Source organism: Amphiura filiformis, chromosome 18 (assembly GCF_039555335.1).
Source record: "Amphiura filiformis chromosome 18, Afil_fr2py, whole genome shotgun sequence".
Lineage (NCBI taxonomy): Eukaryota > Metazoa > Echinodermata > Ophiuroidea > Amphilepidida > Amphiuridae > Amphiura > Amphiura filiformis.
The window spans coordinates 39,333,323-39,346,884 of NC_092645.1; the positions used below are offsets into that span (position 1 = coordinate 39,333,323).

At 37.8% G+C, this 13,562-nt stretch overlaps 2 protein-coding genes across 2 annotated transcripts; both read right to left on the bottom strand.

Annotated features, from left to right (window-relative positions):
* Positions 1-393: 393 nt before the first annotated feature.
* Positions 394-5,024, bottom strand: LOC140139146 (uncharacterized). The gene is made up of 2 exons (XM_072160927.1): positions 5,004-5,024; positions 394-975 (listed from the first exon to the last, which is right to left on the bottom strand). The coding sequence occupies exons 1-2, from the start codon at positions 5,022-5,024 to the stop codon at positions 394-396; spliced, it is 603 nt and encodes a 200-aa protein (XP_072017028.1).
* Positions 5,025-5,043: 19 nt separating this feature from the next.
* LOC140139467 (monocarboxylate transporter 11-like) lies at positions 5,044-13,353 on the bottom strand. The gene is made up of 4 exons (XM_072161212.1): positions 13,075-13,353; positions 7,621-7,761; positions 6,684-7,508; positions 5,044-6,100 (listed from the first exon to the last, which is right to left on the bottom strand). Exons 1-4 carry the CDS (start codon positions 13,268-13,270, stop codon positions 5,967-5,969), a joined length of 1,296 nt encoding a protein of 431 aa, XP_072017313.1. The 5' UTR covers positions 13,271-13,353; the 3' UTR covers positions 5,044-5,966.
* Positions 13,354-13,562: the final 209 nt, after the last annotated feature.

Here is a 13,562-nt window from a genome sequence, read left to right on the forward strand (position 1 = left end):
ACTGAGTTGCCAGTTGATTTCTTGTCAGTTATAAGATCGTAAAAAACGTGACTCAAGTTGTATTGCCCCTCGTCTCTGTTCATGGTGTTGCCCCGCTTTCTGATGGTAATTGCCTCTTTGATCCACCTTTTATATCTGTTGCTCTCTTTGCCCACGATCTTAGCCTCATCCCAATCGATTACATGATTGTTTTCAACCACATGGTCTGTGATAGCCGACTTGTGGATGACAGACTGTGATGCCTTTCTGGTTGCTCTTGTTTTGATGCTGTCTCCGATTTTCTCAGCCTCAGTCTTATGTTCGTCAAGTCTTTTCCCAAATTTCCTGCCTGTCTCCCCGATGTAAGCCGAATTACAGTTTTTGCAAGGAATGGAATAAATCACATCGGTAGAATTATGGGGTTCCCGCTTGTCTTTTGGATGTACTAAGAGATTGCAGAAGTGTGCAATGAGGTTTCATTGCCGTGGCGATGTTATATGTTTTGAAAACCCTAGAAATGCGCTCGGACACACCTTCCACATAAGGAACAACTACCAACCCTTTAGACTTGTTCGAATCGTCTTTCTTCTTTCTCTCTTTCTTTGACTTTGGTTTTGCCATCTGATCTTTCACCTTCTTGATGCTCCAATCCGGGTAGCCACATTTCTGAAGCGCGCCTTTGATGTGATCGTCCTCTCTTTCTTTGTCCTCATCTTCGGTGACAATTCTGTTCTTTCTGTCCATGAGTGTGCGGACGACCCCTAATTTATGGTGTAGAGGGTGATGCGACCTAAAGTTCAAGTATTGGTCGGTGTGTGTTGCCTTCCGATACACCAGTAATTTAATCGATCCGTCATCTCGTCGAACAGTCAAGGCGTCTAAAAACGGGATCTTACCATCCTTCTCCTCTTCATAGGTAAACTTGATTGAATCTGTGTCGTCCACTTGGTTGATGTGGTCGGTGAGGGCGTTAACCTCATCTTTAGCTTGCAAAAACTGTAATTCGGCTTACATCGGGGAGACAGGCAGGAAATTTGGGAAAAGACTTGACGAACATAAGACTGAGGCTGAGAAAATCGGAGACAACATCAAAACAAGAGCAACGAGAAAGGCATCACAGTCTGTCATCCACAAGTCGGCTATCACAGACCATGTGGTTGAAAACAATCATGTAATCGATTGGGATGAGGCTAAGATCGTGGGCAAAGAGAGCAACAGATATAAAAGGTGGATCAAAGAGGCAATTACCATCAGAAAGCGGGGCAACACCATGAACAGAGACGAGGGCAATACAACTTGAGTTGACGATCTGATAACTGACAAGAAATCAACTGGCAACTCAGTTGCTAAGCAGCAGTCAACATCAGCTGTATACAGATCGTCATTACATCAATAGCATCGATAAAGGAAACTGACAGTTTCCGAAACGTCTGCAAGTAAGTGGATATTTTATTGGACTAGTCGTAAGAAATCACAACTAACAATTCGTTTACTCACTGTTGTAGATATAACCACTTTGGTGATCGTGTCATGCAATTTTTCTCATTTTCCCGGCTACTTTGGACATGTTCAAGCTTCTTTATTTTCAATATAATTCAACTTTTACTCGTTTTTTGTTGCTTTGCACAAATGTTTGGTATCTTATCCGTGGTCATGGTACGCAATTTAAGCAAAAAACGACCCGTGTCTCCTATAACTGGGGCTATTTCGATAAAACATGTTTGCCGGCCAAATTTTCAACATTTAGTTACGTAACCCGTGTTCACCAACCCGTCAGAATTTTCTATCGAAAAAAAGAGGTCACGAAGTTGCCGTCGTACTGTTATAATGATGTTACATGCGAATGCACACTACTAAAACAACAATTTACAATATATCCATTTTCTATCTATTGATCACAGAGATTCCTTCGTGGAGCTGTTTTCAACATATTTATCACACGTGAAAATTCAATAGCAGCTAGAACGGCGATGTCGACTCTGGAGTCAAACATTTGACTGCCAAGAGCAACCACTGGCGGCGCATCGTATTGTGAAACGCGAAAATTAGTAACTTTTTATTTGTTGATACCATTCTAGACTCCGGTTTTTTGTAGACCTCTGATTCTATTAGCATGGTAATCTATTTTTACCTTCTCAATTTTACGCTTGACATCGTTTCTCAGTTTACGCCATTCTTGATCAAAGCCGGAGATGAAAGCCTTTTGGCGCTTCGCAATCCTTAATCAGGTCCTTAATCTGAGGGCAATCCAAGGTTTGTCATTCGTGTGAACCATCATCTTCCTTGATGGTGTAAAAGCGTCAACTTTATTCTGGGTACCATTTGTTTTTAAAATCATATGCCAATCAAGGCTTTGAATCCATGTTCCAAATGTTTGGATTCCTGACTCGAGCAAGGGACCGGTGATCGGTGCTTTCCTTTTATGTTGAACAACTCTGTGCCTTTTAGGTTTCCAGAGTACGCACAGGTGGTCCCTTTTCCCTATCTCATAGCAAGCTCTCATATTGCATACTGCAGTTACTGTCCGTTTTCCTATACACAATACACAGTGCTCTTTCCCATTGACGCGTGACCTCTACAAATAGCCCTACGTTAAAAGTATGGGGATATGACTAGTTAACGTCGCTGTGTGAAAAATAACCGGCCAATATTAAAAGTACTCTTCTAAAGTTCTAGAAAATATAGTTTTTAACATGTCCTAAATTTTTAGCTAATTTAGATGTTTGGAAATATTCGTACTTTGGTGTTTTAGTTAATGTTATAGGTAATAGTACATTGCCTAGTTAACGTCGCTGTGTGAAAAATAACCGGCCAATATTAAAAGTACTCTTCTAAAGTTCTAGAAAATATAGTTTTTAACATGTCCTAAATTTTTAGCTAATTTAGATGTTTGGAAATATTCGTACTTTGGTGTTTTAGTTAATGTTATAGGTAATAGTACATTGCCTAGTTAACGTCGCTGTGTGAAAAATAACCGGCCAATATTAAAAGTACTCTTCTAAAATTCTAGACAATATAGTTTTGTAACATGAACTAAATTTTTAGCTAATTTAGGTGTTTGGAGAGGGTCGCACTTTTGTGTTTTAGGAAGGATATGTAAACGACAGATAACACCAAAAATATGAAGAAATTGTTTCCAAACCGTGTTAAGTCAACACTCATTATGTTGCTCATTTTCAAGAATGCTGGTTTACAAAAAGCACGCCATTGTCTCATTTCGTGAACAAAGGTACACATACCATTGTTTCCTTTCGTTTCCTTTATAATCGGTTACCCAACTGAACTTATAATACCAGCTTTATTGCGATATCGCACATGAAAACAGACACTTGTGCACAACCAGAGAAGATCCGATTTAATCAGTTGAGCTGTTTCAATGAGTGTTATCTTGGTTTAATAGCTTTTAATGGGGTTAAGTCATGCAAAGGTCGAGATGATTCTACTGTAGACATGACTGCATCATGGTCACAGATCTGGAGTTGCCTGTGCTCGAGTATGGAAATCAACAATTTGGAATAGATTGTTACCATTAGTCAATTGTGATATGTTCATAGGTTGAAGTCGCCAGTGATAATAATGCCAATATCAGAATACGTGGAACGGAGAATGTCAACACTGCTTACCAGTACCCAGCAAACACAAAAACGTTTTAAAACGTTTTAAATAAGTTATATTTTGGCTTTTGGTTTAGATAAAAACGTTTTAATAACATTAAAATGTCGGGTTATATAAAGGTCATGATAACGTTTTAAAACGTTTTGCATGAAAACACACTACAACAATATTTTTAAATATGTTAAAAAAAATGTTATTGTAAACTATTTTTGCAAACATTTTTACCAAATATTGTATCAATACTAAAATAACATTATGTTAAAATATTTGAACCCAGCAAACACAGAAATGTTCTTAAAATGTTTTTTCAAAACCTTTTAATAACATTTAAATGTCGGGTTATATAAAGGTCATGAAAACGTTTTTAAAACGTTATTGAAAATATTTTGGGCAAACATTTTTCGCAAACATTTTTAGAATGTTTTGTATCAAGTTTTTAAGAATGTTTTTGGAATGTTATTAAAACGTTTTTATACCCTTTATATAACCCGACATTTAAACGTTTTCTGTAAAACATTTTTGTTTGCTGAGCAGTAGATTATCAAAAATGTTTTTAAGGTTATGAAAACGTTTTATACCCTTAGTATACCCTTTATATAACCCGACATTTAAACGTTTTCTGACAACCTTTTATAACCTTTGCGAATGATGTCGAAAACGTTTTGTGTTTGCTGGGTAGTTCCAGTAGAAGGGGTTGAAGTAGCGATTTAGCACAAACAGCTACAGCGGATATGCTTCGTGGTAATTTCTTAGGTCTTAGTTTTACCCAAAGGCACTCCAGTTCGATTGGGACTTTAATGTCTGCGATGAGAGAGGCAGGTACATCCTCCTTCACGTAAGTGGCAACACCACCACCACCTTTATGTTCTCGGGACTGGGTGTATAGGTTGTAATTGCTAATGTCGAGTTGGTTTACAGGCATGAAATTTTTGAACCAAGGCTATTGTCAATAGCTTTAGTTGGAGGTCCCTCGGCCCATTATGTAGACTGACCCACAGTCTCGGTTCGGTCCCATCTCTGGATAATGTAAGAATAAATAATTACAAAGGCCTTATGAATAAAATGCCAAAATCCTGTAACCCCCCCCACCCCGTAGTTTTCCCAATGCCATAAAAAATTCTCTTCATCCACAAATCGACGCCACTAATTACACACACAGTCGATAATAGAAACATACTCGTATTATCAGTGAACGCGAAAGTCCAGTGAGCGCTGATTCATCGACTGATTTCTCTTCCAAACAATCGTTCAACGAAGCCCGGTGATTCCGATGTCAATTACGAAAGCCCCGCCCCAGTTTCAATTCAAATATGGTAGCATAAAGTTATGCCGCGGGATGTGACGCAAGATCGGGATGGGGAGTTGTCAACAACTGAGAGGTATTGAGCTCAATTGAGGATTAAACCTACCATCATGGCGATTTCTGCCATGAATATATTGGGGCGATGACACTGTGTCACGGTGAGCAGGAATGGTTTTTTTTTATTAAACCGTATGTTCAAATGTTCAATAGAAAATGCTAATTAATGCTAGTTTCTCTTTGATGTGACTTCGAAACACTTCTGACAGATCTGACAATTATATGGTTTTTTGTTTGTGTGAATTTTGATGTGTTGTTTAAGATTACCACGTGTTGCAAAGCATTTCTGACAGTACTCAAATATAAATATTTAGAAATATAATCAAGTAATTGTTTGATATCCTCTTCTTCGAAAAGTATATGGTCGTACGTGTATACCTCCATGATATTGAAACTGGGCCTTCCCAACGAATTCTTGATAATGAAAAGGACATCAGGGGTAATATTAATATCACTTAACATACGCCTACTGATGCAAGGTAGAAAAGGAAAAGTTTACATATCAAAAACCATTCTGACCCAAATTTCCAACCCCTAATACTGAATTACTCCATCGCTAAGCGACGAGCGATTGGATTTTGTTCAATGAAGCAGGATCTTGCGGTTGGAAAAAATGCAATAACTCATTTGTCAAATATAAGTCATTAGTCGCTCAGCAATACACTGTAAATACAGTTTAATTCTCAGAAACGCATCGTCCGTCGACGATTTAATAATTGTAAGTTTCAGAGTTTTCCTCTACATAAAAAGTGTAGCAAAAACTTTCTCACCCATCACCGTCACCACCTCCAACACCATCACCGCACCACCACCGTCACCACCTCCAACATCATCACCGCACCACCACCATCATCATACCACCATCATCATCATCATATTCAACGACAACAACATCAGCAGCAGCATTATCAACAAGATAATTATCAATATCACCTTCATCCTAGTGATATTACTATCAATACCATCGTCATCTTCATCGTTGTTGATATCAACAATGTGTTCACTGTAATCTTCAAATTGATGCATGTTTCCTTTTGATTCCAATCCAAATTTCATCCAATCCAAACGATACAACCGTTATTAAGGAAATGACACCTAATATGGTAAATGATGCAGTGAAACTTCCTGTGATATCGAACAACCAACCTGCAATGAGAAGAAAACAATATTATTGGAACAAAGCCATGGCTCAAGTACGTATACTTTAATGTAATGGTATATATGGTATAGTATTGTTAAATAAACACAAAAAGAGAGCTTATTCCGGACTTTCCTTGTTACCCTTTGCATTCCCAACAAAATTTAATACCAAATGTTTATTGCATTCCAGGTTATGAGCAGCATGGGAGTAGTTACTCGGCCTTGGTGCATGAGGTCCTGGGTTCAATTCACAGCTGTGACAATTTCGTGGGATACTGATTCGGGATAATGATGCATTTAATGTAAACGAACCATGCGAACAGTCCGTCCTTCTGAGGGGACGTTTAGCTGTCGGTCCAATGTACACAGAGGAATATAACTGTATATACACGTATCTAGAAGTCTGTTTCGAAAAGAGTAGGGTGATAAACCCTAGAATGTCACAATCAGCCCCAGTGGTGTTTGTCGTGGATTTGGAGGCTTTCTTGTACAGGTTTTGTTAGTCTATTGTGTCAAGCAATCCAAATAATGTAACAAAATAACAGTAAATTGATTACCCCATGAACTATCGAAACGTTCTATTCTTTACCTGTTATAAACCCACTTGTTATTGATCCTGCTCCTTCAAATAACGAATACCACGCCACTCCACTGAAGTATTTAGATTCTTCAGTAACTTTCTTGATGGCAATGTGCATCTCTGCTCCAAGAATACCATAACTTATTCCATAACACACCGACATTGCGGCCATCATCTCGAAATTGCCAAACTGAGTCATTAGAATTAAAGACATTGCTGATAAGAAGGATCCCAAGTATATAAGCTGTTTATAGGTTAACAGTTTATGCAAAATAGGTAAGATAATTCTGATTGCTGTCAATCCGACTCCCCCGCTTGTTGCAATAATTGACGCTTCTCTTATAGATGCGCCGTTAGATACGGCATAAGATACCGTGTATATTAGCCATCCGGTAAATGTATAGCCAATTACGAAAGATGGTATCAATATTAGGGTAACGAAGTGGATGTCTGTAAGTAATGATGAATCTATAAGGCCAGACAAGGTCTTTGTAAAAGATGATATCAACTTGTAGCCTCCAGTTTTAGCAGGTGGTTTGTCTCTTACTGATGTAGAAAGAATTGGCATGATTTCATCATCAGTGACTTCTTGCTCATTATGTGCGTCTATTTTTATGAGGGCACCACATAGAATACTATGCGCGCAAAGCCCACTTAATAACACCAACGTTCCTCTCCAACCGTAGACATCTCGTAACATTTGAGTTAGTATGGGCATGATTGTGATTCCAAGTCCAGTTCCGCAAGAGTAGATGGCTACTGCAGTATCAAAATGGGCATCAAAATACTGCGGCACAGCTCCTATGGTGATGATGGAATCAAGCATAATAAACCCTTTGGAAAAAGAGAGATTGAGATTTTACGAGACACGTTTGGTGTAGAATTTCTTTTGTTTTTATATTAAAAATATATTTTCATTAAATATTCATTTAATTCAGCAACTTACCGAAAAAGATTAACCCAAACAGTAGCGTTAAAGGATTCGAAGCACTCGCACAGACGAGTAAGCCTATGGTAGCTATGATTCCGCAGACAATGAGACTTGGTCGACCCAGTGATTTGCTAACCAATATATTTGAAGCCAAACCTAACAGATAATAGTATAGAAATTTGAATTGGAATGATAAACTTAAGTCTGTTTTGTCAAGGGGTTTCATCAACATAAGACTCCCTCAAAACAAGGTTTGATCACATCCGCGAAATATGATCCTGCCTTAAGTACATAATAACCATAATTCGTCGGCTGTATTCCATAGTGGTGTATTATAGTGTGGCATCACGAATAATCAATTTCAGAGGGCTCCCAAAAAGGTAAATCTGGCACTGCATGGGGCAGAGTGGCCAGTCAGTCCCCTCCCTGCTCAGTCGACAGAGATTTACGATTTACATTTTCCTTTTGGTCTATTTTAAACCCAAAATTAACCCCATCTTGATTTATTATTACAAATGCCATATTGCTGCGCGCTTCGCGCGCAGCAATATCAATAAAGCCATTCTGTGAGTAGATCTGTGAGATATCCCCTTGTAATTCGTTTTTGTATATTCCTTTTTTCACCTTAAAGCCATATTATAACATTTCTTTAAAAATAGATTAGTATTTATTTTCCATAAAATTACGATCCAGGTGTCTCTGGTCTTTGACATCTATGGTTCAATGCAGAGGTACCGCATGAACGTACTTGTGCAGGGCGATATGTATTTAAAAAATTCACCTATTGCTGTGGTAGTTAATCCTGTTACATTGGCGGCGAATTCCACGGCGAAAAGTACGGGCCCTGAACAAAATATGATGCGCGCGCATACTGCCAGGCAAAGAACAATGGGAATTCCACGGCGAATTCAACGGCGAATTATGATGTGGCGGGAGTTTTAAAAGTACGGGCCCTGAACAAAATATGATGCGCGCGCATACTGCCATGCAAGGCACAATGGGAATTGTGATGATGCGAGCGCAAACTGCCAGGCATTGACGTCACGATTCAACTCATCTATAGTTGACTATAATTAAAGACAGAGATAAAAGCAATTTATCGCGTCTGATGTCACTGTCACTTACGATCCTTGATTGGTTTACACAGGTTAATCAGCGCGTAAAAGGAAGACCGATCTATCTGGTGCTGATCGGAGAAAAGGAATAGCAGCAAATGGCGAAAAAGTTCGTACTTTTACAAGGCAAAAACAGCTTTTCTAGGGATTGTGGACATGGTGCCTTCACCAAAGAAAATTTCCCACTATAAAGACCTAACTTTTGAGATGGTTTGCATGTCGAAAGGTGCAAAACTAACAATATGGCGCCCGGTTATAAATCCGCGTTCAGCAAGTCATCATCACGACACTTGTAAACAAACCGTGCTCGAGTTTGATTGACAGGTGACGTCAGACGCGATAAATTGTCTTTATCTTTGTCTTTCATTATAAAAACTAATATTTCTTATCAAATAATTTCAAAACATTTTTAGAAATACCATTCAGCCGAAGTAGGCAAATTAAACATTACCCTTCGACATGTTCTACCAATGGCGATTTTACTGCTTTATCGGTTTTACTAATGCTTTGGTTTAACTATGCTATATATAGATTGTAATCGTTTCAAATACACATTTATTTGCATTTGCACAAGTTTAAATTTTTACTTTTGGACTTCTTAGTATATAATGTATTTTTTAATGATCCATCGTCGATGTAATGAACAGCTGCCCTGCCAAATATAGATTTCGGGTTTTAGATTACGGAAATTAGCATGCATGTAAGTTAATTTGAGATCAAGAAAATGTCATCTAATAATCTTTCCAATTAAGTAAATGATTTCTTTTTACTTAGTATATGATGTATTTTTTTAATGATCCATTGTCGATGTAATGAACAGCTGCCTAATTTATGCAATGTTGCACTCCAATAGCGAGATATCATAAACACTATAATTATTCATCGTTTTGGGACCAACAATATTAAAACACGGGCTACTATTTTAAGAGAGAGGTCAAAGTATCCACGATGTTTTTGAAGAAACCAGTATAATTAATACTTTTTTTTAATTATGCGAATAATGCATTGAATCGTCGCTTTATATTTTGCATCTTATTAATACAGCCGTCTCTCAACACGCGATATTCAAAATTCCCGGGCGGCGAAATTGTCTAGTGCAATGACGTCCCAGTAATACAATGATGGCTGACAACAATTGAGCACAAGTAACCATGACGTCATTGCACTCGGAGTGGGAGATTTGAATATATCGCATGTTGAGAGCCAGCTGTTTTTATTCGTTATGGTCCTTGCCCAGCGCCTCCAGATTCGACTATTTGTCTTCCTCTTTTCCCGTTCTTGGTTGCCACTCAGTGACTCTTTTTGTCCATCTATTGTCCTAGTGTTTCTTGCCATGTGTCTTAATGTTTCCATCTCAGTGGCGTAGCGTGGTTCATCCGATTGGGGGGCACCGGGTCTGATTGGGGGCACAAGCCGTTTTCGGCCATTTTCCTATGGGATTTTTAAAATTTCAGATCGATTGGGGCACGTGCCCCCCGGTGCAATATGACGCTACGCCACTGTTCCATCTCTATTTCGCTTCACCAATCCTTTCCATGATGTCTTTGACTTCTGTTTTGCTTCTTAATTATGTCACTGACTATGTCCCGTTATAATAATGTTTAGCATACGTCTTTCCATGGCTCTCTGTGTCATGTGTGTCGTGATGTGTTTCTGTTCAAGATCTTTAGTTAGTTGTAGACCCGGTTTCAGCATCGTAGGTCATGTGAGTGGCGAACATTGATTGTACATACGCCTCCTTAATGATAATGGTAGCTTTTTATGATAACTATTATTACTATTACCCTGTGAAATTCACATGGTAATAATTTAGTAATCATAAAAAGCTACCATTATCATATGTTTGGGCACAATTACAAACCTTGTTGTATGCTCACATTTTCAAGCACATTATTTTGCAATCAAACATATGTAACGTAGCACGGTGGTTAACAGCTAACAAACTCATTTTAAATATAGACTAAATTAATGATCCTTGGTAACAATCATATCATAGATAAATTTAGTAATGTAAATCTTGTATACAACAATTGTATTATTGAAAAGGTTGATGAGTTCAAATATCTAGGTGTCAAGTTTGATTATACTAGAGACATTGCGATTTCCAAACGTAAACATCGGACGTACGTTGATCTATTCAAAACCACTCTCCTGTATCGAAGCGAGGTCACGTATTTAGCTAGTTTTGAAGATATTCCACGTGCGAAATCGACGTAGATACATCGTTGAAAATGCACAAAATTTGTCCATTTCACAATATGTTAAACACAGTCAAAGATAATAAACATACGAAGGAGAGTCTCATTATTATTATGATCCTTTTGTTTGTAACAAATCATTATAATAAAGGTACAGCGAAAAAATAAAAATGGACTAAATTTAAACGTAATATTCATACGCAGAGATTCCCCATTGAAATGTGTGTGATACTTTGCGTACAAAAAATGACATTGCGATTTCCCATTTTGGATTCCAACGTAGAATAAAACGCAGATGCTACGTTGAAATATGCTGATTTTACCTCATGTTTAAGTCCATGCAACGCGCCCAATTTTCAGGATGAAAAAGTTTCATTTTGAAAGTAAAGTCATGATGTATGGATGTAGTGATCTTTAATCTACCAAAATATATGTTTTTGGGCAACTATAATATTTGGAGAGCACAAAAAACAATTAAGTTTAATCAGCATGTAGGTAAAAATTTTAGTCAAAATCAAAAGCGGCCTGTTTGAACCAGGCAGAGACTCAGCTTACTGTTATTTTTTCAATCACTATGCCCTCTATCGACCTAGATTAGATTAGATCAACTATTATAGTCTTTTTTCCAGCTGAATTGTTCTCCTTCGTGACGAATGAGCACAATCCAGTTTGGAACCGAGACTAGCAATATTTAACACTGTATTAACGTACGTAAAAGCGTACGTGAAAACGTACGTTCCACGTGCTGCGTTTGGAAATCGCAATGTCTCTAATATGTCATGGCCCTCTCACATTGATTATTATCTTAAAATGTTTCAAAAAGTATTGGTATTATTAGGCGTTGTAGACATTTTCTTCCACATCATACTCTTGTTATGTTATCAAATGCTCTTGTAACCCCTAATTTTGATTATGCTAGTTCAGTGTGGTGTAATTTTTTCTCTTGAATATCAAAGAAGGCTTCAGGTTTTACAAAATAGTTTAGCTAGAACGATTCTATGTGCTGCTATTAGGACGCCAGTAATATACATGTTAAACTCACTAGGGTGGATCCAACTAAGTGACAGATGGAAAAAATCATATGCTTATTATTACATTTAAATGTTTAAGAAATCTTAGTCCTTCATATTTATCATCTCAGTTTGAATTTGTTCATAATACTCATTCTCATGTAACCAGAAATCATTCGTCTAATACATTGATTGTTCCAAAATACAACACTAATTCTGGATTGCGTACATTTCACGCCAGAGCTGCTCATATTTGGAACAGTTTATCACCAATGATTCGAACTGATATGGAAAAGATGTCTTTGAGACAATAATTCAAAACAAATGTTCTCATTTCATGTTAAAATGTATACTTGATTAAGTTCATCAGGACTGTAATATTCCATTAATTCAGCATTTCTTCTAAAGAAGTCCAATTGAAACACTTACTGTATGGGACGTTTCAAGAGCTAAGGTCTGCTCTTTTCATCAGCCAGATGATGCACTGATCTGCTTGGGTTGCCAGTTGACTTCTTGTTGGTATTGATTGAAGCAACACTCTCATCACCAGAAATCAATACATCATAAAGGTGGCTTAATTTGAATTTAGCTGAGCACGTAGCTCAAAATAACCATGTTATAGGCTGGGAGGATAGCGCAATTCTAACAACTGAAAATGACAAGTATACAAGATGGGTCAAGGAATCCATTTGGATCCGGAGGCAGGGCACCCAATCTATGAACAGAGTTGATGGCACATTCAAATTAAGCCACCTTTATGATGTATTGATTTCTGGTGATGAGAGTGTTGCTTCAATCAATACCAACAAGAAGTCAACTGGCAACCCAAGCAGATCAGTGCATCATCTGGCTGATGAAAAGAGCAGACCTTAGCTCTTGAAACGTCCCATACAGTAAGTGTTTCAATTGGACTTGTATAGAAGAAATGCTGAATTAATTAAAATGTATAGTTTATGAATTCCTAATTGTGATTGCATTTTTTTGTATATCTTATATTGTATCACTTTTGCGTACTATTATATATACTTAATATGATATTATGTTTCGTATTGACTGAGGGCCTGCTTGGAAAGCAGTGTTGGTCACTGAAGTTGTTACCCTCAATAAAGAAAGAATAAACTAAATCATATTAATATGTTAACTTACCGAGCACACATCCCCATCCTGAAACAAATGATATAGACCATCCAATGACCCACGTGTAAGTTGTGAACTGTTCCCTGATATCTGGCAATAGGACACTTAAACTCTTGATCAGACCTTGCTCTATGAAATGCGCTAGAGTGACTGAAGCTACCACCAGCCATGACGCTGCAGTGTCTTTGCTCCTCTTCATACTCATTCACTGTACCTTAGAACATGTTAAAAGGCAGAAGGTCTGCTGGAATTGTATTCGACGTTCATACCGCTTGACTGTTATTTCAGTTTCTGCTATCATATCAACATGGGCAATATCAATAGAAATTGTACCGTTACAGGTCAACGCACGCGAAACAAATTTACGAAAATTGTTCATCCGTTTCAGTTTTACTAATGTCATTTACAAAGTTATTTATCCCCGGAGGGGGTTTTCCATGGTTGAAGCTATACGGGGATGTGCCACGGTTTTGGGGACCTTTTCAGCGATTTGGGTC